Source organism: Mesoplodon bidens (assembly GCF_964165515.1).
Source record: "Mesoplodon bidens genome assembly, chromosome: 12".
Classification (NCBI taxonomy): Eukaryota; Metazoa; Chordata; class Mammalia; order Artiodactyla; family Ziphiidae; genus Mesoplodon; species Mesoplodon bidens.
The window spans coordinates 3,592,945-3,619,005 of record NC_138168.1 but is presented as its reverse complement, the minus strand read 5'-3'; the positions used below and the strand labels follow the sequence as shown (position 1 = coordinate 3,619,005).

Here is a 26,061-nt window from a genome sequence, read left to right as displayed (position 1 = left end):
CGAGGGAATATTTTCGAGGTGGTGGAACTTTTCTTGATTGTGGCACTGGTTACACAACATTGTACACTTGTCAAAACTAAGAGAAGAATACACCAGAAAGAGTGAATTTCACTGTGCTAAATTTTATTAGGTTCTATAAAAAAATCAATTCAGCAGCTAATTAGCTCCTTATTTGAAAAAGAATATAATTAAAATGACTTAAAGTTTGCTTAGCAAATTATGGATGTATTTCACATTCCAAATTTTAAAATACCTTTTTTAAAAGCTAATTTGTCTTCGATTTCTTTTCCAAATTTTTTTCATAATTTATGATTTTGACTGAACTACATACAGATTCGATAAATGTGACATTACAGATAATATGGCATATCTGTCCTAAAAGGTCTTATGAAAAAATGTTTTAGAATTTTGTTGACAGTAATTTTGGGGAGAAATTATTTATATGTAAAGAGTACGAAAGGAGAGACCTTTACATTTTTATTATTTATTGTTCTGAAATAAAGACATCAAGTTGAGCTTTAGTTTTAAATATAACAATTTCAAATGTATTAACATAGTTTACGTGCATATTTCATATCTATAGAATGAGAAGAGATATTGGACATTTGCCTGGACACATTCTACTGAATGGTTCCTTCCCCCAAGTCTTCCAGATTGCCAAAAATTATTCTTTGAAATTGATTTTTTTTTTAATTCTAATTGACAACATAGATAATAACTTTTAAAATTTTACTGGTGGCATACAATCTCATTTCTTCAAAAAAACCATCAGCCAGATGGAATATACATTTCCAAGGTAAAGTTTACATCAGAAAAATAATCATGATTATTTTGAATGCATTCAGCTGTGCAATCAAGTTCTCTGGTAATAGTCTCCTTTAAGAGACAGAAAAATCAATTATTTAAAATCAATAATATATTAACATCTTTAAGAAAAAATATTTGGCTTAATTACATAGCAATTAATTCTTACAGATATCTGATATAAAGTAATTTAAACTGATATAAGTAATGATTATAAAAATATATCTAAAATACACTTGGCCCTAGATACCCTAAAACTTATAAGAAAATATCATACTTGTACAACACCCCAAACTTATTTCATCTAGGTATTACAGGATATAAGCAAGTATAACTACATTGTAGTTTAAGTGATGTTTGCCCAATTTTAAAAAAGAAAGAACACCTCTACCTAAGAGAGCAAAAGGATTTTTAAAATATCAGATGAGATGTTTAATTAGTTCAAGTATTTCTAACTTAAAAGTCAGAACTTTATAGATTCCTTATAAGGCTGAGAAATTGTTAACCATCAATGTCAACACTACATTTTCCAAACATAAGTCTTAAAATCATTAATAAGGTTTCAAAATCCTTTCAGCAGGATGGAGTTCTATTGCTCTCAAAGAAGTTTTAAGGCAAATTTCACAGTAGAGAAATGTCCCTGTTAAGTAAGCAGACTGGTAATTCTTAATAAACTATTGAAACTATCAATGTACACAAACGCTAAAACCAAGTCTAAGATCATGGATTGAAATGTATATGAATAATCCAAACCAAATGGGTAATACCCATCGCCAGAAGAGTCTCTAGTAATCACATGGACATTTACGCTATTCTAACAAATATATTATACATGTGACTCAGACAAAACCCTCTAAATATGCCTATGATAATATGGAAAGCGAATACTCAAGACAGTGAACCAGAAAGATCAGGACCACAAGATAACTGTCTATTGGGTCTTCATTTGATTTCCTCCCTCTCTGAGGTAGCAGAAGAATCTACAGCCTCAAAGTAGACAGCAATTCAATACACTGAGTTACCAATTAAATTACACATGAATTTGTAAATGACCCTTGCCGATTCCTGAATGGTGGCCTTCCTCCTTCTCTCTGGGTTAGGGAGGTGTCCTCCAATGTTCTCCTACAGCACCACGTACTTCTATCATGGAACTTCCCATATTTCATTATTTCTGTTTAACTACTATTTCACCCAGAGATCTAGGTGCTTCTGGAGGACAGGCACTATGCTATTCATATCTGTATAACAGCACCTAATCCAACATCAGGATGGAGCAGTGCCTCAATCAATTTTAAATAAACAAATGGATAAATATATGGATCTGAAACAACTTTTCAGTTTCATGTGGTTCAGTTCTCTGTAGCTCTATTTTGAATAACCAACACACCTAATTCAAATTCAAACTAAAATTTTTTAGTATGTGCACTAATACAGAGTGCTCACGATTTGAAATCTCTCAAATAACAATTGTGCTTTCATTAGATTATTTTATTAAATTAATCACTTGTAACAGCTTTTTAAAATGACTTTGAACCAGGCATTCAAGATCAACTTGGTATGACAAAAAGACATTTCTACCTGTCAGCCTAAGTGCTAGAGTTTGTGGGGATTTTTTTAAAGTACCTTCATCTAAACAAGGGTTTCTCAACCTCAGCACTAGTGACATTTTGGTCTAGATAATTCTTTGTTGTAGGCAGCTGTCTAGTATATTTTGAATATATTATAGGTTCCATTAATCCATACACTTTAAATTTACACACATAATTCACTAGCAAATATGAATTCATGGCAATATAAGTCTATAAAGCATACTATCTGGATTCAGACCCAAGTTTGATTCACAGGTAGATATTATTTAACACTATGATTTTGAGCAGGTACTTAAAGTGCTTGGGGTTAAATGCAGACTCTCCTCAACTTGTGCAACTACTAAATAGGAGTAATCAAACATATGGAACACACAGTATATGTGCATGTTATGTGTGTCTCGTTTGGTTGTTGAGAGGATAAAATGAGACCAGATATTTTTGCATCCTATGTTTATTATAAAGTATCATATTGATAAAAATGTGTGAGTTACTAATAATAACTTTTAAAACAAAACCATGAATATACAAGAGCTAAGTAAATACTGACTTTAATTCTTCACATTCTTGGTATTGTCAGAAAACTCCTGAATTTAAGAATCAGTTTTTAGAGACCCTGTCAGTACTTTTTGTGAAGATCCAATTTAGATCCCTACCAAAGGTTCTGAACCTGAGGTCCAAGGACCTAATAATCACAGACCCTCAAGGAATCAGTGGGTATAATTCAGGAATCTTTAAATGTGGACATCTTTTCTCACTAACTGTATGAAATGTAGTGTTTCCTTCCATTATAAAAGAAGGGAGAAGACAAGAGAAATAGTAGTAGTTCCTGTGATTATGTCATAAATAGAAATAACAAATATTTTCATATCACATTACATCTGTGGCATGTATCTTGAAATATCATTTATGTTTATCATCACTTTGAAATTACAGTAGTTTTAGACCCAAAATATGGTTGTTTTATAACATGAACAGGCATACAGTCTAGTCATATCGATGACCTTCATACTGACCTCTTTACAAAATAAAATTTTATTTTAAATTGCCTGTATTTAAATATATTGTCTTGCTATTTAAGTCTTTGATGAAGAGGAATATATCTTATAATATCCCACATTTATTTTTCACTATTCTGATATCTATATTTCAATATAACCATTTTCTTTTGTAACACTATTTATTTAAAACACTATTTATTTAAACCAGTGATTTAAGGAGTCACAGACTTCACCAAATTTCCAAAGGGGACTTCGGCAAAAAATATGTTAAGAACTATTGCAGAGAATTATGCTTCAGTGTCCTAAGGGATGTATACTTCACATGATATTTCCAGAAATACCACAAGATGGCTTTCTTACTTCAGATCCACAGTTGAGATTTTCAGAAACATTTTGTCTCCTCTCAGAGTTATTTTATGGAAGATTGTGAAGCTCACTGTATTGATCAGGGTTCTCCAGAGAAACAGAGCCAGTAGGGTGTATGAATATACATCATACATATGGAGAAATTTACTATAAGGCATTGAAATTATGGAAGCCAACAAGTCTCCAGATCTGAAGTCAGCAGGCTGGAGACTTGGAGAGCCAATGGTGTAGGTCTAGTCCAAGTTCAACGGCTGGAGAAACCGGCAGTGCCAATAGTATGGTTCTAGTGTGAAGGCCAGTAGGTTCAAGACCCAGAAAGAGCCAAAGATTCAGTTCAGGTCCAAAGATAGGAAAAAACTGATGTCCCAGCCTGTAGGCAATCCAGCAAGAGGGGTTCCCTCTTACTCACAGGAGGGTCAGCCCTTTTGTTCTATCCAGGCCTTCAACTGATTGAATGAGGCCCACCCACATGAGGGATGGAAGTGTGCTTCAGTCAGTCTACCAATTCAAATGTTAATCTCATCCAGAGACACCCTCCTAGACATACCCCAAATAATGTCTGACCAAACATCTGGGCACCCAGTGGCCCAGTCAAGTTGATACAAAATTAATCAGCATGCTCACCAAATATTTTTCAACAAGTATTTGTTGAGTGAATGCTCACAATGCTTACAGGCAGTAAACCAGTGGAACACTGACATGCTAAATGTGGTTCAAAGCTTCATGAAGTTTGCAGTCCAGAGATCTTAACAGGATATAATAGGAATAGCTACACAAATAACTCTAAAATAACAATGTGATAAGTACGGGCGAAAGAAAAGGCAAAACTTAAGATCTAAGTTCATCTGGAGGGTTAAAAAGGAAGAGCTCACTGAGCAGTGAGGTTCAACTGAGATCTAAGGGCAAGTAGAAGAGGAGGGGTTGACCAGCTGAAACGCCGGAGGTGGTAATGCCGGAAAGAGAGGCACAAACCCCGATGCAGAAAAGCGTGGCTTCCTGGAGAGAGCAGAGTGAAGGAAACATCAGCTGTGGGAAGAATGATGAAAGAGGCAAGCCCTGTTGACTAGGTAAAGTTTTAAACCTTAAATCTAGTTGTCGCTGTTGTTTTCCTGGTGAGTTATGCCGTTTCATGAAAATGCTACCTCACCACACAGTATTGTGACTCCTACACTGAGGAATCCCGATACTCAAGGTGGCTCAGTGAAGAAAGAAAAAGCCATGCTTCAGAACCAGTTTCAGAGTACCAGGCAACTAACAATGGACTCAGCTGGGGACCACGACTCCGTCTGATTCACACACATCCCCCCAACTGCGCCCGTTCTCTGTATACCACCACCTCCTCTCCACCACACTAAGGAATTCATACCCTACATCAATGACAACTTAACATATGAAAATTAACTTCAAACAATATTTTAAAACACACTTTGTAGAATATTTCTAGTCTATAATGGAAACCCTGGTCACCAGAAGCAGCAGTTGCCTCCAGAAAAGGAAAACAGCTAGCCGGGGCACAGAAATGGGAGGGAAACAAACTTGTCAAATTTTTGTATATTTATTTTTATACAGTGAACCTGTAAGGATATTCATACATATTAAGAACCATTTAACTCATTTTCCAAGAATAAGATGATCATATTTCTTATTTACATCGGTTAAATCGCTATCCTTACGTTTCCGGCAGCTGTGGCTTGGGCAGAGACGGCCAGTTGCCTACTGTAACATCTGTTCTCCCTTTCCTCCCCAGCAAGAAAATCCTAATATTATGTAGGGTAGTCATGTATCAGGTGAAAGACCACCATTCCAGACTCCCCTGGAGTGAGATGCGGTCATGTGACAAAGTCCTGAGCAACGATATGGAAGCAGAAGTGCTGTGTGCATTGTGGGAAAGGCTCCTTAAAGAAAGCTGCCTCCACTGGAAAGGAGGCCTTCTTGTGTTCCTCTCATTTCTTCCAGCAGCCAGCTTGGAAAGAGTATATGACGTCTATAAACCTAGAGCTGGTTAGGACCAAGAAGTGCTCTTGAAGACGGTAGAGCAGCAACGTCCCTGATGACTCTGTGGACCCACCAAACAGCCCCAGACTGACTACCTCTAAGTTCCTTCATGTGTGAAAGAGAAATAAGCTAGGTCTTAAGTGAGTCACTGCTGTTTTGTTGTTTTTTGTTTGTTATATGTAGCAAAGTCTAATTCTAAACGATACACTGGTCATCCTTATACTCACTAAAGGGAAGAGATTCTCCAACACACACCCAACAGCATAAACATCCCTCAAGTGGCATGTGACCTGTGGAGAGGTTATGGCCACATCTGAAAGGTAGAACAGAGCTATAAGAATGACTTCAAGAATGATCCCTCATTTATCCCTTCAATAAACTTTTTTTGCAGAATACATAACTATATTCCAGGGCCTATGAGCAACTATGTTGAAAGATGAAGCTATAATACAAACCAGCATAACCACCCTGCAACCCACCTCCACCAAGGAACACTGAATACTGTAATTTCTGTAGTGTTTTTTTCATCATAACATGAAGAGGAACAGAAGTGAAGTACTATATAGATGTAAAAAAAAAAAAAAACCAATCATCTTTCTAAATCCTTAGAATACAGAAATATTTCCATAGAACTCTACATAGAAATGAACCATTTTCCACAGAATAACCTTTATTACTAATATTTATTTGGCTGTAGAAAATATGTCCTCAGTAAAATGGGCAAAAAAAATGTGAATAAACATTTGAGAGCTGATTCCTCGAGTTTTTTTTCCCCTGAAACTTAAAATCTTAAGTTAGACTTAGTTTCACACATTCACACCTTTAAAATAACAATCTAAGGGTTCTGGTCCTGTGCAAGATGGTATAAGCATACTTTTTCTTGTCTCTCCCACTAAATCCAATGAGCAGCCATGTGAAAACTCTGAAGCATAAATGGTAGGAAAAGAACTGGGGAAGAAGACCAGAATCCAAGGTACCACCAAAGCATCAGTGACATTTCTTGGAGTTTGCCCTCCAGTATGACCTGGCTTTTTTTTTTTCATATCCCTCTGTAATCAACTGGCCTTGACTCAAAAGGCAGCACAGGGCTTCCCTGGTGGCGCAGTGGTTGAGAGTCCGCCTGCCGATGCAGGGGACATGGGTTCGTGCCCCGGTCAGGGAAGATCCCACATGCCGCAGAGCGGCTGGGCCCGTGAGCCATGGCCACTGGGCCTGCGCGTCCGGAGCCTGTGCTCCGCAACAGGAGAGGCCACAACAGTGAGAGGCCCGCATACCGCAAAAAAAAAAAAAAAAAAAAAAAAGCAGCACAAAAGCTGGGAATGCAACTGAGTGCAGGCAAAAAGAGTGCCAACCGAAGATTTCTCTTTCTGGTCCAAGAATCAGAAAAGGGTACTCTTTTAAAGGTCACCAAGGAGGGAAGTTCACTATTATTTTCCATTCCCTCCAGTCCCAACCCCCAGGCAATCCCATAGTGGATGGCAGGAGCCACTGCAGATGTCTAAAATTCTGAGGGAGGAAAACCATTCTTCTTAACCAAAGGAGCAATGGTCCCAAGATCATGGGTCAAATGTCTGTTGCATTTTTCTCTGTCTTCCAGTAAAACTTGGCCCCAGATACAAACGCACCTGGAGGAAACACATAGCAGAGCAGGGAAACTAAAGGCACAGTTTTCTGGCTACTGGGCTGGAAAGGGGGGACCTCAAGAAGACAAAAAGTATCAGAAAGATCACAGAGAAAAGGAAACTCAAGAAAGTAATCTCGTAAAGTTGTATATAAACTCCTGAGGTCACCTCTAAGCTATGCATGTATAGATCTGATCTTAAACAGCCTAACAAAGGACCTCAGAACTAAACTATAGAGTAAACCACTGCATAGATCCTACACTGGCCACTAAGCAATGCACACGATGAACAGATCCAAGCAGAACTACAAAGTCGGGTTTGAAAACATAATTGATACTGGAACCACAAGCCACAGAAGATGAGTCCAACTTTCAAACTGACCTAACCAGGTTGAGTGGCTGCAAAAAACTAAAAAGGACAGCATTCCCTTGAGGATTTAACCAAAACCTAGATTCTCCTAATATGCAAATATCCAGAATACATGCAAAAATTATTCAGCATATAAAGAAACAGGAAACTGTTAATTCTCAAAGGAAAAAAATCGACAAACGCCAGTCCTCAGATGACACATACAATGGAATTATCACATGAAGACTTACAATGTTATTGCAACTATGCCGCAAACCATAAGGGCCAAACATTTTGAAACAAATGGAAAGATAAAAAGTCTTGGCCAAGAAAGAAAAGCTATAAAAATCCTAATGGAAATTTCAGAACTGAAAAATACAATAACTGAAAGAAAATATTCATTGGATGTTCTCAAGAACAGAAATGAGGTATAAGAGCAGAGACTCAATTAACTTAAAGAGAGATAATCAGAAATCAACCATCTGAAAAGAAAAAAGAAAAAAAAGACTGAAAAAAAAGTCAGAGCCTCAGAGACCAGTGGGACAATACCAAAAGGCCAAACATTTATTTCAACAGAATCCAAAAGCAGAGAAAAAAAAAAAAACATTTGGAGAAATAATGGCTAAAAACTTATCAATTTTAGCACAAGACATAAACTGAAAAACTCAAGAAGCTCAGCAAACCCCAAGAAGATAAAGAAATCCAAACCCAGAAAAATTATGTTCAAGTTGCTGAAAACTAAAAAATAAAGAAAACATCTTCAAATAAGCCAAAGAAAAATGACATCACATACACATGACTTTTCAAATGACTGCAGATTTCTCATCAGAAATAAGGGAGGCCAAGAGAAAGAGAAATGGCATTATTAAAGCGTTGAAGGAAAACAACTGTCAACCTAGAATTGGTTCAAGATGGCAGAGTAGAAGGACGTGCTCTCACTCCCTCTTGCAGGAGAACGGGAATCACAACTAACTGTTGAACAACCATCAACAGGAAGACACTGGAACTCACCAAAAAAGATACCCCACATCCAAAGACAAAGGAGAAGCCACAATGAGATGGTAGGAGGGGCAAAAATCACAAAAAAATCAAATCCCATAACTGCTGGGTGGGTGACTCACAAACTGGAGAACACTTATACCACAGAAGACCATCCACCGGAGTGAAGGTTCTGAGCCCCATGTCAGGCTTACTAACCTGGGGGTCCGGCAACAGGGGGAAGAATTCCTAGGGAATCAGACTTTGAAGTCTAGTGGGATTTGATTGCAGGACTTCAACAGGACTGGGGGAAACAGAGACTCCACTCCTGGAGGGCACACACAAAGTACTGTGAGCATCGAGACCCAGGGGAAGGAGAAGTGACCCCAGGGGAGACAGAACCAGACCCACCTGCTAGTGTTGGGGGGTCTCCTGCAGAGGCAGGGGTTGGCTGTGTCTCACCATGAGGACAAAGACACTGGCAGCAGAAGTTCTGGGAAGTACTCCCTGGCGTGAGCCTTCCCAGAGTCAGCCATTAGCCCCACCAAAGAGCCCAGGTAGGCTCCAGAGTTGGGTCTCCTCATGCCAAACAACCAACAGGGAGGGAACTCAGCCACACCCATCAGCAGACAAGCAGATTAAAGTTTTACTGAGCTCTGCCCACCAGAGCAACAGCCAGCTCTACCCACCACCAGTCCCTCCCATCAGGAAACTTGCACAAGCCTCTTAGATACCTTCACCCACCAAAGGGCAGACAGCAGAAGCAAGAAGAACTACAATCCTGCAACCTGTGGAACCACATTCACAGACAGATAGACAAGATGAAAAGGCAGAGGGCTATGTACCAGATGAAGGAACAAGATAAAACCCCCAAAAAACAACTAAACGAAGTGGAGATAGGAAACCTTCCAGAAAAAGAACTCAGAATAATGATAGTGAAGATAATCCAGGACCTCAGAAAAAGAATGGAGGCAAAGATCGAGAAGATGCAAGAAATATTTAACAAAGACCTAGAAGAATTAAAGAACAGAGATGAATAATACAATAACTGAAATGAAAAACACACTAGAAGGAATCAATAGCAGAATAACTGAGGCAGAAGAACAGATAAGTGACCTGAAAGACAGAATGCTGGAATTCACTGCTGCAGAAAACAATAAAGAGAAAAGAATAAAAAGAAATGAAGACAGCCTAAGAAACTTCTGGGACAATGTTAAATGCAACAAAATTCACATTATAGGGGTCCCAGAAGGAGAAGAGAAAGAGAAAGGACCTGAGAAAATATTTGAAGAGATTATAGTGGAAAACTTCCCTAACATGGGGAAAGGAAATAGCCACCCAACTCCAGGAAGTGCCAAGAGTCCCACACAGGATAAACCCAAGGAGAAACATGCTGAGACACATAGTAATCAAACTGGCAAAAATTAAAGACAAAGAAAAATTATTGAAAGCAGCAAGGGAAAAATGACAAATAACATACATAACCTCCCATAAGGTTAACAGCTGATTTCTCAGCAGAAACTCTACAAACCAGAAGGGAGTGGCATGACATACTTAACGTGATGAAAGGGAAGAACCTACAACCAAGATTACTCTACCTGGCAAGGATCTCATTCAGATTCGATGGAGAAATCAAAAGCTCTACAGACAAGCAAAAGCTAATAGAATTCAGCACCACCAAACCAGCTCTACCACAAATGCTAAAGGAACTTCTCTCAGTGGGAAACACAAGAGAAGAAAAGGACCTACAAAAACAAACCCAAAACAATTAAGAAAATGGTCATAGGAACATACATATAGATAATTACCTTAAATGTGAATGGATTAAGTACTCCAACCAAAAGACACAGGCTCGCTGAATGGAAACAAAAACAAGACCCATATATATGCTATCTACAAGAGACCCACTTCAGACCTATGTACAGATGCAGACTGGAAGTAAGGGGATGGAAAAAGATATTCCATGCAAATGGAAATCAAAAGAAAGCTGGAGTAGCAATACTCATATCAGATAAATAGACTTTAAAATAAAGAATGTTACAAGAGACAAGGAAGGACCCTACATAATGATCAAGGGATCAATCCTAGAAGAGGATATAACAGTTATAAATATACATGCACCCAACATAGGAGCACCTCAATACATAAGGCAACTGCTAACAGCTATAAAAGAGGAAATCGACAGTAACACAATAATAGTGGGGGATTTTAACACCTCACTTACACCAATGGACAGATCATCCAGACAGAAAATTAATAAGGAAACACAAGCTTTACATGATGCAACAGTCCAGATAGATTTAATTGGTATGTATAAGACATCCCATCCCAAAACAGCAGATTACACTTTCTTCTCAAGTACACAGGGAACATTCTCCAGGATAGATCACACCTTTGGTCACAAATCAAGCCTCAGTAAATTTAAGAAAACTGAAATCATATCAAGCATCTTTTCTGACCACAATGCTATGAGATTAGAAATCAGTTACATGGAAAACAACGTAAAAAACACAAACACGTGGAGGCTAAACAATATGTTTCTAAATAACCAAGAGATCACTGAGGAAATCAAAGAGGAAATTAAAAAATACCTAAAGAGAATGACAATGAAAACACAGTGATCCAAAACCTATGGGATGCAGCAAAAGCAGTTCTAAGAGTGAAGCTTATAGCAATACAATCCTACCTCAAGAAACAACAAACATATCAAATTAACAATCTAACCTTACACCTAAGGAACTTCAGAAACAAGAACAAACAAAACCCAAAGTTAGTAGAAGGAAAGAAATCATAAAGAACAGAGGAGAAATAAATGAAATAGAAACAAAGAAAACAATTGCAAAGATCAATAAAACTGAAAGATGGTTCTTTGAGAAGATAAACAAAATTGATAAACCATTAGTCAGACTCATCAAGAAAAAGAGGGAGAGGACTCAAATCAATAAAATGAGAAATGAAAAAGCAGTAGCTACAACAGACACCGCAGAAATACAAAGCATCCTAAGAGACTACTACAAGCAACTCTATGCCAATAAAATGGACAACCTAGAGAAATGGACAAATTCTTAGAAAGGTATAACCTTCCAAGACTGACCCAGGAAGAAATAGAAAATATGAACAGACCAATCAAAAGTAATGAAATTGAAACTGATTAAAAATATTCCAACAAACAGAAGTCCAGGACCAGATGGCTTCACAGGTGACATCTACCAAACATTTAGAGAAGAGTTAATACCCGTCCTTCTCAAACTCCTCCAAAAATTGCAGAGTAAGGAACACTCCCAAACTCATTCTATGAGGCCACCATCACCCTGATACCAAAACCAGACAAAGATACTACAAAAAAAGAAAATTACAGAATAATATCACTCATGAAAACAGATGCAAATATCCCCACCAAAATACTAGCAAACAGAATCCAACAACACATTAGAAGAATCATACACCATGATCAAGTGGGATTTATCCCAGGGATGCAAGGATTCTTCAATATATGCAATTCAATCAATGTGATACACTATATTAACAAATTGAAGAAGAAAAACCATATGATCATCTCAATAGATGCAGAAAAAGCTTCTGGCAAAATTCAACACCCATTTATGCTAAAAACTATCCAGAAAGTGGGCATAGAGGGAACCTACCTCAACATAATAAAGGCCATATACGACAAACCCACAGCAAACCTCATTCTCAATGGTGAAAAACTGAAAGCATTTCCTCTAAGATCAGGAACAAGACAAGGGTGTCCACTCTCACCACTATTATTCAACATAGTTTTGAAAGTCCTAGCTAAGGCAATTAGAGAAGAAAAAGAAATAAAAGGAATATAAATTGGAAAAGAAGAAGTAAAACTGTCACTGTTTGAAGATGACGTGATACTATACATAGAGAATCCTAAAGATGCCACCAGAAAACTACTAGAGCTAATCAATGAATTTGGTAAAGTTGCAGGATACAAAATTAATGCACAGAAATCTCTGGCATTCCTATAAACTAATGATGAAAAATCTGAAAGAGAAATTAAGGAAACACTCCCATTTACCATTGCAACAAAAAGAATAAAATACCTAGGAATAAACCTACCTAGGGAGACAAAAGACCTGTATGCAGAAAACTGTAAGACACTGATGAAAGAAATTAAAGAGGATACCAACAGATGGAGAGATATACCATGTTCTTGGATTGGAAAAATCAATATTGTGAAAGTGACTATACTACCCAAAGCAATCTACAGATTCAATGCAATCCCTATCAAGTTACCAATGACATTTTTTTACAGAACTAGAATAAAAAATCTTAAAATTTGTATGGAGACACAAAAGACCCTGAGTAGCCAATGCAGTCTTGAGGAGAAAAAAACGGAGCTGGAGGAATCAGACTCCCTAACTTCAGACTACACTACAAAGCTATAGTAATGAAGACAATATGGTACTGGCACAAAAACAAAAATATAGATCAATGGAACAGGATACAAAGCCCAGAGATAAACCCATGCACCTATGGTTAACTAATCTATGACAAAGGAGGCAAGGATATACAATGGAGAAAAGACAGTCTCTTCAATAAGTGGTGCTGAGAAAACTGGACAGCTACATGTAAAAGAATGAAATTAGAATATTCCCTAACACCACACACAAAAATAAACTCAAAATGGATTAGAGACCTAAATGTAAGACCAGACACTATAAAACTCTTAGAGGAAAACATAGGAAGAACACTCTTTGACATAAATCACAGCAAGATCTTTTTTGATTCACCTCCTAGAGTAATGGAAATAAAAACAAAAATAAACAAATGGGACCTAATGAAACTTAAAAGGTTTTGCACAGCAAAGGAAACTACAAACAAGACAAAAAAGACAACCCTCAGAATGGGAGAAAATATTTGCAAACGAATCAATGAACAAAGGATTAATCTCAAAATATATAAGCAGCTCAGGCAGCTCAATATTAAAAAAACAAACAACCCAATCCAACAATAGGCAGAAGACCTAAACAGACATTTCTCCAAAGAAGACATACAGATGGCCAAGAAGCACATGAAAAGCTGCTCAATGTCACTAATTATTAGAGAAATGCAAGTCAAAACTACCATGAGGTCTTACCTCACACCAGTCAGAATAAGCATCATCAGAAAATCTATAAACAAGAAATGCTGGCGAAGGATGGAGAAATGGGAACCCTCTTGCACTGTTGGTGGGAATGTAAATTGTTACAACCACTGTGGAGAACAGTATGGAGGTTCCTTAAAAAACTAAAAATAGAATTACCATATGATCCAGCAATCCCACCACTGGGCATATACCCAGAGAAAACCATAATTCAAAAAGACACATGCACCCCAATGTTCACTGCAGCACTACTTACAACAGCCAGGTCATGGAAGCAACCTAAATGCCCATCGACAGATGAATGGATAAAAAAGATGTGGTACATATATACAATGGAATATTACTCAGCCATAAAAAGAAATGAAATTGGGTCATTTGTAGAGACCTGGATGGATCCAGAGACTGTCACACAGATTGAAGTAAGTCAGAAAGGGAAAAACAAATATCGTATATGAACGCATATATGTGGAACCTAGAAAAATGGTACAGATGAACCAGTTTGCAGGGCAGAAATTGAGACGCAGGTGTAGAGAACAAACGTATGGACATCAAGGGGGTAAAGTGGTGGGGTATGGTGGTGGTGGTGTGATGAATTGGGAGATTGGGATTGACATGTATACACTGATGTGTATAAAATGGATGACTAATAAGAACCTGCTGTATAAAAAAAATAAAACTCAAAAATTCAAAGGAAAAAAGGAAATATCCTTCAGAAATGAAAATGAAATAAAGGCATTCTCAGAGGGAGGAAAAAGAGGACAACTGGTCTCCAGCAAAATACTCTGAAAGAAATGCTAAAGGAAATCCTTTAAGTGGAAGGGAAATGATACCTAAGGAAAACTTGAAATATCAGGAATAAAAGAAGAGTAACCGAAACAGTAAATGTCTCAGTAACTATAATAGATTGTCCTTTCCCTCTTAAACTCTTTAAAACATGTATCACAATTAAAATCAAAAGTTATAAACATTACATTAAATTATCACATCAAAAATTTTTTTCATACAAATCAAAGCAAAAAAACAAAGAATCTGATTAAAAATAAAACAAACAAACAAAACAGGCAGAAGATCTGAACAAACATTTTTCCAAAGAAGACATACAGTTGACCAACAGGCACATAGGAGAGTGCTCAATATCACTAATCATCAGGAAAATGAAAATCAAAACCACAATGAGGGCTTCCCTGGTGGCACAGTGGTTGAGAGTCCGCCTGCTGATGCAGGGGACATGGGTTCGTGTCCCAGTCCAGGAGGATCCCATGTGCCGCAGAGCAGCTGGGCCTGTGAGCCATGGCCGCTGAGCCTGCGCGTCCGGAGGCTGTGCTCCACAACGGGAGAGGCCACAACACTGAGAGGCCCGTGTACCGCAAAAAAAAGAAAAAAAAAAAAAAAAATACAATGAGATATCACCTCACAGCTGTTAGAATGGCTATTATCAAAAAGACAAGAAATAACAAGTGTCGGCAGGGATGTGGAAAAAAGTGAATCCTTGAGCACTGTTAGTACAAGTGAAATTGGTGCAGCCACTATGGAAAACAGTATGGAGGTTCTTCCCCAATTTAAAAATACAGCTACCATATGCAGAAACTCCACTTCTTGGTATTTATCTAAAGAACACAGAACACTAACTCAAAAGGATATATGAACCCCATGTTCACTGCAGCATTATTTATGATAGCCAAGATAGGGAAACAACCTAAGTGTCCATAATGGATGAATGGATAAAGAAAGTGTGGTGTAAATATTTACAATGGAATATTATTCAGCCATAAAAAAGAAGAAAATCTTGCCATTTGCAGTAAGCTGGATGGACCTTGAGGGCATTATGCTAAAGTGAAGTAAGGCAGACAGAGAAAGACAAATACTGTATGATCTCACTTATATGTGAAATCAAAAAACAAAAACAAACAAAAAAAGAGACGAGCTCATAGATACAGAGAACAGATTGGTGGTTGCCAGAGGTAAGGAATAAGGAATGGGCAAAATGGGTGAAGGGGGTCAAAAGGTACAAACTTCCAGCTATAAAATAAATAAGTCCTGGGGATGTAATGTACAGCAAGGTGACTGTGGTTAATAACACTGTATTGCATACTGGGACACTAAAAGAGTAGATCTTTAAAGTTCTCATTACAAGAAAAAAATTTTTGCAACTACGTACAAGGATAGATGCTAATTAGACCTATTGTGATCATTTCACAATATATACAAATATTGAATCATTATGTTTTACACCTGAAACTATATCAATTGTCAATTATATCTCAATTTTTAAAATACTATGTAATACACATATGAAGATGTAAAACGTATAACACCTATAACATAAACAGAGGAACATAGTGAGACCTATATGATGGTAAGATTTCTATACTCCAATTAAGTGGCAAATGTTCATTTTAAGTAGACTGTGAAAAGTTATGTATATCATAATTTCCATAGCAACTAATAAAAAAGACTATACAAAGAGATATTGTAAAAAACTCAGTAGAGGACTTTGCTAGTGGCACAGTGGTTAAGAATCTGCCTGCCAGTGCAGGGGACATGGGCTGGAGCCCTGGTCCAGGAAGATCTCACGTGCCACGGAGCAACTAAGCCTGTGCGCCACAACTACTGAGCCTGTGCTCTAGAGCCAGTGAGCCACAACTACTGAGCCCGTGTGCCACAACTACTGAAGCCCACACAACTAGAGCCCATGCTCTGCAACAAGAGAAGCCCCTGCTCGCCACAACTAGAGAAAGCCCACACACAGCAATGAAGACCCAACACAGCCAAAAATAAATAAATAAATTTATTTTAAAAAAAAACTCAAGAGAAATTACAAGGGAATAATAAAAATATTCAAATAATACACAAGAAGGCAGGAAAGGAGAAACAGAAGAATAAAAAACAGAACAAACAGACACCTAATAATAAAATGCTGGACAGAAATCCAAACATTAATAATTACATGAAGTGTGAATGGTCTAAACACAGAAACTAAAAGACAGATATTGTCAGAAACTGGCAACGGCTACAAGCAAAACTGACTGATTAGATCATTACTGCTGCGAAGATCCATGAAATGTCAACCTTAACCTCTGACTCTACAAGTAAATTTCCAGCTCTTCCTTTTGGCATTGGGTCCTTCTAATCAGTAGTATCTCTGTTATTTACTAAGCCTTCTCATTTTCCCAATTTCTCAACTGAATATTCTCATGATTTGGAAAAACATAAATTTCCTGAGAAATTTGAGGAAGAAATTACTGTACGGAAACAGTTTTTCCCCCCTGTGATGTGTCCTGCCCTGAGAGAGATTTGTTGAAGTCTTCTAGCGTTAGCATCTTTTTTATTTCTCTTTGCATGTCCTATACTGTCTTTTTTATGAAGGTACCTGCTGTGTTATCTGGTGCATAGACATTCATTACATGTATAACTTCATTCAGAATTGTACCTTTCAGCATTATGTATTTTGTCTCATTTAATGCTTTTTCTTTTTTGAAAATAAATTTATTTATTTACTTATTTATTCCTGGCTGTATTGGGTCTTCATTGCTGCACGTGGGCTTTCTCTAATTGAGGTGAGCAGGGGCTACTCTTCATTGTGGTGCGTGAGCTTCACATTGCAGTGGCTTCTCTTGTTGTGGAGCACTGACTCTAGGCACGTTGGCTTCAGTAGTTGTGGCACACAGGCTCAGTAGTTGTGGCTCGCGGGCTCTCGAATGCAGGCTCAGTAGTTGTGGTGCACGAGCTTAGTTGCTCCGCGGCATGTGGGATCTTCCCAGACCAGGGCTTGAACCTGGGACCCCTGCATTGGCAGGCGGATTCTTAATCACTGCGCAACCAGGGAAGTCCTGATCATTTCATGCTTTTTGACATGATGTCTACATTGTCTGATGTCAGGATAACCCTGATTTCTTGCTGTTTGCACTTTCTCGTATCTTTATTTTTAGCCTTTCTGTAACATTTCGTTCTCAATGTATCTCTTATATTCAGCATAGCTTGCCTGTGCTTTGTGAAGCAATCTGAAAATAATTTTATTAGAGTTAATCTTCATTCATATTTATTCATAATGACAAATTTGTTTGCTCTCAATCCTGTCATATTATTATGATATAGTTAACATATGTAAAAATTAAATATAAGCAAGATTTTGAATAAGTAAAAAGTTTAAAGGCCCATAAAAATGCTCACTAACCAAGTTTCAATTTCTTATTGGCTCTGGGTACATAAGTAAGGACACTGTTTGGCTCACTAACCAGACCTGCCAATATTAGTTACAACAATAACATTCTCATAGTTTCAAGATTATCGGTTTAAGACATACCTCAATTTGGACAAGTAGATGGAAAAACAAAAGGAGGTTGGGCCAGTACTGCCAAGACAAACTCAAACTTCATATACAACACTAAGACACAGAAGAGAAAGTCACTCTGCAATAATCCTCCCAAGCACATAAATGCACTACTTAAGCAACAGAGCAGATTTTTTTTAACTCGGATTTTAAAATGGATTAAATGGATTGTGATTCATTAATGAATCACAACCAACATTTTTAAAAATTTGAAATGGGATAGTACTAGAGTGTGCTATATACAGCAAGTATTGTATTATAAAATTTGGTTTCAATTACATAAATGTGTTAGTTTGCTAAAGGTGCCATAACAAAGTACCACGCTGGGTGGCTAAAACAACAAAATTCATTTTCTCACAGTCAAGATGTCTGTGGGCAGGGCTGTTTACATTCAGAGGCTTCTCTCATTGACCTGTAGATGCCTATCTTCTCCCACTGTCTTCACACTGACTTTCCTGTTTATGTGTCCCTATCTCCTCTTCTTATAAGGACATCAGTCATATTGGATTAGGGCCCACCCTAAAGACCTGATTTTAATTTAATTACCTCTTTAAAGACCTTATCTCCAAATATGGTTAAATACAGAGAGACTGGGGTTAGAACTTCAACATATGATTTTGGGGAGGACACAATTCAGCCCATAAGAATGTGTTTACACATATATTATGTATGTATATATACACTGTCTCACAATCAAAAAATGTTTTAAATATCTTAGAGGACTCTGAATAGATGTTTTAAATGTATTTTAATATACTGCAAGCTTAAGAGGCCCAGCCTTAATATTTTAATGGAGTCTTAGGCCTCCTTCAGTCTCCAGATGGTCAGGTCCTAGTGAGACAGTTTAGAATTTAACTACTGCAGGGATACTCATAATGTATTCCTGATGTAATTCATAGAACCATGTTCCTATGAACATGTAAGTACTTTTGCTGATGTTCTTACTCAACCATTTTTTTAAAAATTAGTGTTTTAGGTCTAGGGTTTGTTTTTAGCATAGAAACCTAATAGTTGCATTTCCATGTTTGAGAGAACATTATCAATTACTACATTGACTTCCCAAACTACCAGATTAAACTACAGAAATTTAAAGGCAAAGTGTCTCTCCCCTGTCTTTAATCTCAAAGGCCTCAAGTATCTGAAACCAGTTTAGTTGATGGCTAACTTAGATATATCTTCAGGGCCTGAGGAAAAATATTGATGTTTTAAATTCTCTAAATTCATTTAAGGCAACATTAATCCTTTGTTTTAAAGTGTACTATATTACATACATGAAGCTACAGACAGGTAAAAATTAATATATAAGCCATAAAATATTTTAAATAGCACTTTAAGAATACAAACAACCACACTTTATATTTAGGCCCCATGTCTAAGAAAATGTCTTAATAATTTAGCTTAGAAACATTCCCAGCTTAGTCCTACTGAACTGTAACATGTTTGCTGATCAATTCTGGGTCCATACACTATCAACAAGTTTGTTGAGTTGGCTCAGTAACATAAAATAAATAATGATGTAATGAATAGACCAAATCAGGCCACTTGGAGCCTGTAACAGTATTTGGTCATGTCAGTTTTGAAAGCCATTGGAAAATGGTCCATATACTTGTTCTGTCAGAGTAACTGATTACTTCCAAAGTCAAATAGATTAAAGGCTGGTTTCACACCACTGGAACTTTTAAATTCCGTATCTTTGCATGTCACTGCCCTCACCTCAGCAATTTTAACTCCCCAGGGCATACCTCTACCTTTCTTTCACACTTCCAAGCCTTCACACACTTTGAGCAGAGTACTGAGAAGCAAAAAGCTTTCCTTGTTCTTTTTCTAAAGACATTTTTTAACCTACACCTGGTATTCTGTGAAAAGCTATGAAAGACTGCAAAGGACATGTGATCTCAGTCAGGCTCACTTATATGAATCTGAGAGTAAAATGTCCATCTGTCTCTCCCAGAGAGAAAGTGTAGTTTTATTTTTTACTATGACACTCATAAATTTAATAGGTCACACAATCATGTTTGATTTGTTAAATCAAAAATTCAAGAGAGAAGGGGGTAAAAAGTACATTTAAAAATAAGTACTTCATAACCGTTCCAGCTATGAGTTCAGACTCTCTATATAAAAATATTATCATAGCAATAATTAGTTGTAGTAATAAAAAACCTGTTTTATAATATATGTCAGAAAAAACTAATATCACTCTTTAATATCTGAGGGAAGAGGTAAAACAGAATTCATATTTCAAATGGAAATGTAAGTACACGCAAAGCAGGAATCTTATTCATTGCTATATCCCCTGCACCCAGAATATTACCTAGCATATAGTGGCTTCTGAATATTTGTTAAAATTTGAAAGAGATAAATAAATGAAATCATCATTCTATTTTATAAAGACAGTAACTGAAGCCAGTTAAGAAAATCTCACTCAAAATCTCACAACCGCTAATGAAAAGAATTGTGACTTGGACTCATTTCTTCTAGACACAAAGTCTTAGAGGGTTCATTCCATTATTTCACATTTTCCACACTTGCTCGAAAGTCTGAAGGACATCAGAACACAAAATGAAAAACCTCAAACCTATTCCTCTCTTCAACATTTTCTGTACTCCACATCACCAGTTCTCAAATCAAATTCATCTTTCTACTCATTAGAGCACCGCATTGTTTGGTTTTGTACTATCCTGCATTACCAAGGCAATAGACAAATACGGAGGTGTATGGCTGAACACTTCATTACAACGGGCTTCACATCAGTGGGATTCCACGTTAAATAATATATCCGTTTATCATATTGCTGAGGCAACTCCAGAGAACTGTACTAGGTGAAAACTTTCTGAATGATTCATTCTGTTATAGTTTACACTGAAGAAAAAGAGGGGGTTTAAAGTAACTTTCCTTCATAGTCATCAGCCTTGTTTCTCTCTTTTTTCCCTACAACACATTCAGCTCATTAGGTCTCGACATATGAAGACACACATCTACAAAAGCACTTGCCCAGAAGCTCATTTCTCACATTTAAAAGTTAATAAGCTAACCAAAACTGACTTAGATAAATCACCATCACTATCTTAAACTGGATCTAACTGCCTAAAATGTGGTATCTTTGAGAGATTTACTTGTAGGTCACATTATCATTGCATCTTAAAGATACAGAAACCATGTAAACACAACTTAATTATGATTAAAGTATGAATTAGTGTTTTCTACCATTGCACAAATAAAGCAAACTAATAAGTCGAGAAATAAAAAAATAAGTATGATTATTTTTGCATGTAGAATTTTAATTTTGAAGAGTGATTTATGAAACATTATTAATGTCTATTATTGAAAATTCCTGAGAAAAAATTTGAAATACAACTCATCTAAATCAGACAGTACCCTTGAAAATTATAAATTTAATTAAACATTAAATTAGATGAGCTTATATAACACAGACAAAGATAAGCACCTCAAAAGTAATTTGGGCTGTGAACAGAAAGATACTGGATCTCATAAGTGTGAGGTAGAAATGCTTCTCCAAATGCTATGATGAAATCCTACCTGCAATGATGTATTCTTGAGTATACAAACAGTAAGAACCAGACATGAATTATTACCAGTGAAGAAAGATTCTATTTCTCTAAGGTTTTTTAAATTCTTTATTTTATTATTATTATTATTATTATTTGGCTGTGCCACACAGCTTGTGGGATCTTAGTTCCCCAAAGAGGGATGAGGGACTGAACCCGGGCTCTCGGCACTGAAAGCACAGAGTTCTAACCACCGGACTGCCAGGGAATTCCCTTAAATTCTTTATTTTTTAATTCAGATCACATCTCCTGTTTACCTCAATTTGTACCAAGATTAAGCACCTCCCAAAGCTTATCCAGCAAATAATTAAAATTTCATGGCATGGTCAGGCTTAAACCAAATTCCACCTTTTCTGACTATATGCCATTACACAATACAATGGTATATGGAGTCAACTGAGCTTTAGACTTCAATGTGAATTTACTTACAAGAAATTACATTAAAGAGGAGAAATGTCTTAGAATGATACTCAACCTACCACTTTAAAAGCTACCTGCTTTAAAAGGTGAGTTCTGTTTGGAAGACCAAAAAAAAAAGACTGTTTTAACATGGCTCATCTCTCCATTAAATGAACATTTATTTAATGTTAAATGAGCAAAATTCTGTACTAAGGATTATGATTCCTATGGCAATCTAAATCAAATAAGAAAAAGTACAATGCAGTAAATACCAAATGACATGTTACAACTGAATACATAAAAAACAGAGGTGTTAAGTAATGTTAATAGGACTAAGATAATTAGGAAAGTCTTCCCCAAAGAGATCATTATTAAATCAACTAATGACATTTTCATTGTAGGAATTACGCACAGGCAAAAAGGCAAGTACTAAGTAAGACATTCAGCAAATATATTTTAAGTGGAAGGCTAAATTGGGGACCTAATGAGATAAATGTGGAGAACACAGTAGACCTAATTGACAGACTGATTTTACATTCAATGTAATAGGAAATAATATCATGCTAAAAATACTTGGATAACAGAAGAGCAACATGAAGAAAATGCTGATTGATGAAGATATTTCTTTCATACCTACACGTAGGACAGACTATAATACTGAAAATAAAACCAGGAAAACTGTCCCAGTTACCCAAAGGTAAGGTGATGAAGGTCTGTGTGACAGTGGCTGAAGAAGGCTTAGTGTAGCCAGGCGACAGGCTGGGGGGTTATGGGGGGAAGATCTACTAGAGTTTCTTTGCAGCCAAGGTTACCACAAATGATTTTTGTGGTAATTAAGCTACTGGAAAACTTAAAGGTCCAGAGGTCTTCAGAGCAGCGCCCATCAAGAAGATCCCACAACTATAGTTTCAGTGGTACATATGAGGATGTTTTGTGACTTCCATGAGGTACCACAGAATTGTCTTGGGACTGAACAAGAAGAGTAAAGCTTATTCCATTAATCACTCCAAAGCTGGCCACCTGGATTTTAAATCCAATTTGATACTATGCAGACAATAAAGTTCAGTTACAAAGTCAAAACACGTGTTCTTAACACATTAGATACCACACCTTAATGCCTTTGGTGGAAGATTTCTGTGATATTATTCTTAAGTGGAAATTAACCCTTACTCGTGAACAGGAGTTAAAAGGATTTCAAGAGCATAAATTCTTTTCTTTTTTTTTTAACATCTTTACTGGAGTATAATTGCTTTACAGTGTTGTGTTAGTTTCTGCTGTATAACAAAGTGAATCAGCTATATGCATACTATATCCCTATATCCCCTCCCTCATGCGTCTCCCTCCCACCTTCCTTATCCCACCCCTGTAGGTGGTTGCAAAGCATCCAGCTGATCTCCCTGTGCCATGCGGCTGCTTCCCACTAGCTATCTATTTTACATTTGGTAGTGAATATATGTCCATGCCACTCTCTCACTTCGTCCCAGCTTACCCTTCCCCCTCCCCGTGTCCTCAAGTCCATTCTCTGTGTCTGTGTCTTTATTCCTGTCCTGCCCCTAGGTTCATGAGAACCACTTTTTTTTTTTTTTTAGATTCCATATATATGTGTTAGCATACGGTATTTGTTTTTCTCTTTCTGACTTACTTCACTCCGTATGACAGATTCTAGGTCCATCCACCTCACTACAAATAACTCAATTTCGTTTCTTTTTATGGCTGAGTAATATTGCACTGTATATATGTGCCACATCTTCTTTATCCATTCATCCGATGATGGACACTTAGGTTGCTTCCAGGTCCTGGTTATTGTAAACTGTGCTGCAATGAACATTGTGGTACAGGACTCTTAAATTCTTGATGTAAACAGTAAAGGCATAACGACTCTTGCTCAGGGATTGCCTATTCCATCAACCCCTTGAAACAGACACCCTAGCGCCTGACTGGAGGAAATTCAAACAGGTTATACCACTCACGTGGTTCTTTTTAAGGGGCAACCCATTATTTGGTCATAAATTACAGCAAGGAGGTACACCTGAAAGTCATAAATTGTTTTGTCACATTAAATTTTCCCTTTTTCTCCTACTGAAAATAGGCCCCAACCTGCAGAATAATAAAAAGGAAAAATCAAACTAACAATTAAAATCACTGAGGAAAAAAATAGGTAGGAAATATTTAAAATTTCATAATGCTTTATGACCAGAAATACTGAATAATCATAGATAAGTAAAAGTTGCCTGTCATCACAAAAATCAAAAAGAGCTCACAGGAGCTATAGTTTATTAAATCAAAGAAATCACAAGTCTTCAAGCCATTAATAATGATTAACAAATCACCGGCACCATGTTGGGGGAGGGGGACGCGGAGGTCCAGTTCTTGAAGGAAAAAAGCGTCTGGTAGCGAGCCCCAAATGACCCAACAGGCCTCTGTGCTCACTGATGGCATTTTCCATGTACTAAAGGAAATGTCAAAAAGCCCACCCTCAAACAAAGGAACAATCCAGAGACAAATCCTGGCGATAAAATAAATGGGACTGCTAAGTATCTCGTCGGCAAACGGATACACTCCGAGGTGTTTTTCATTTGAGAGAAATCTTAGGTGTTTACATCACCAGTGAAGAAAAATGAAATGAGGATCTGAAAATCTGAAAAATGAAATGAGGATCTGAGGTCTCTTGCACTGTATTCCCCTTTGCATAAAAAAGAGAAGTCTTAAAAAAAAAATTCCAGAAGGCCAGGTTCAAAGACATAGGAACGGCTTTAGCCACAGTCCCACGTCTGGGGCAGGGATTCTGCGCCGGGCCACACCAGGGCCCCCGAGGCAGAAGCCACCCACCACGAATTCCCAGCCTCTCAACCGCGTCCCTCCAGAAACCAAGAGGCCTTGACTTTCCGGTTGCTCACGTGACCCCACTCAGAACGCGTTTCTGGCCGAGCTGGGCCCGTAGGGCCACCTCGCTGCACGGCAGCCTCCAGTGATGGGCACCCTAAGTGCGCCCCGTACATGCGTGGCACATCGAGGCCGAGCTGGCAGCCCACCCTGCTACCTTCACAGGCACACTCCACTCACGCACTTCGCTGCCACTACTTTCTTTGCCTCGGCTCCCGCTTTCGGAGAAGCCAAGCGGTATTTAAACAAGTTACGTCCCCTCCGTTCCCCGAACAGGATGCCCAGGCGCGGAGCCACAACACCCCTTCCCATCAGGCTCCCGGGCACCGACCCCCACGCGCGGCCCCCCCGTTCGGCCCGCGCCCAGGCTCTCGGGGGGCGCTCCGGCGGGGCGGCATCCCGGGGGCGCGGGCAGAAGGGCTAAGCGGCGTCCGCTCCGCCGCCGGGGGGCCTGCCCGTGACCTTGACCGAGACCGAGGGGGGGCCGGCGGGTTTACCTTGTTGAGTTGGGGGCTCCGGGTCACGGCGTAGCCGCGCTGGGGGGTGTGTCGGCGGCCGGGGACTTGGGGCTGCATGGCGGACGGCGCGCGGGGTCGGCGGGGTCGTGTCCGGCCGGGTCGGGCGGCTGATGCTGCCGGGACGCCCGAGCTGACTGTGGCGGCGGCGGCGGCGGCGGCGGCGCTGGGGAAGGGCCGGCGGCCGTGGGCGGGCGTGGGTGGGAGAGAGGGGTGGACGCGGCGGGAGGGGCCGGCGAGGAGCCCGTGTCCCCAGCCCTGCAGCCTGCGAGAAGCGCTGAGTCATGGCTGGGGGAGAGGCGAGCGGGGAGCAAGGAGGAGGAGGAAGGGCGAGGCCCGGGCGGTGCCGCTCCCTTCCACGCCCAGGGTCCCCGCTCGCCATCGGTTTAGAGGCGCAGCCGTCCCAGCCCATTGCTGCGTGGGACGTGGCTCGGTGTGGCGCACGCAGTGCCCTCCTTGCTCCAGAGACCCAAATGGGGAGCAAGGTCAGGTTCCCCCCTGCCCGGCCCGTGGGCACCATCACCCCTGGCCTAGGCGGCCCCGCAGCCGCGCCCC

At 38.7% G+C, this 26,061-nt stretch overlaps 1 protein-coding gene across 1 annotated transcript in view; it reads right to left on the bottom strand.

Annotated features, from left to right (window-relative positions):
• The window catches only part of ME1 (malic enzyme 1), a 192,364-nt gene extending 166,586 nt beyond the window's left edge, over positions 1-25,778 (bottom strand). Inside the window, exon 1 of the mRNA XM_081251442.1 lies at positions 25,489-25,778. Coding sequence (XP_081107568.1) covers positions 25,489-25,566 — 78 coding nt within the window. The 5' untranslated portion in view covers positions 25,567-25,778. The remainder of the gene's footprint in view (positions 1-25,488) is intronic.
• Between the last annotated feature and the right edge of the window lie 283 nt (positions 25,779-26,061).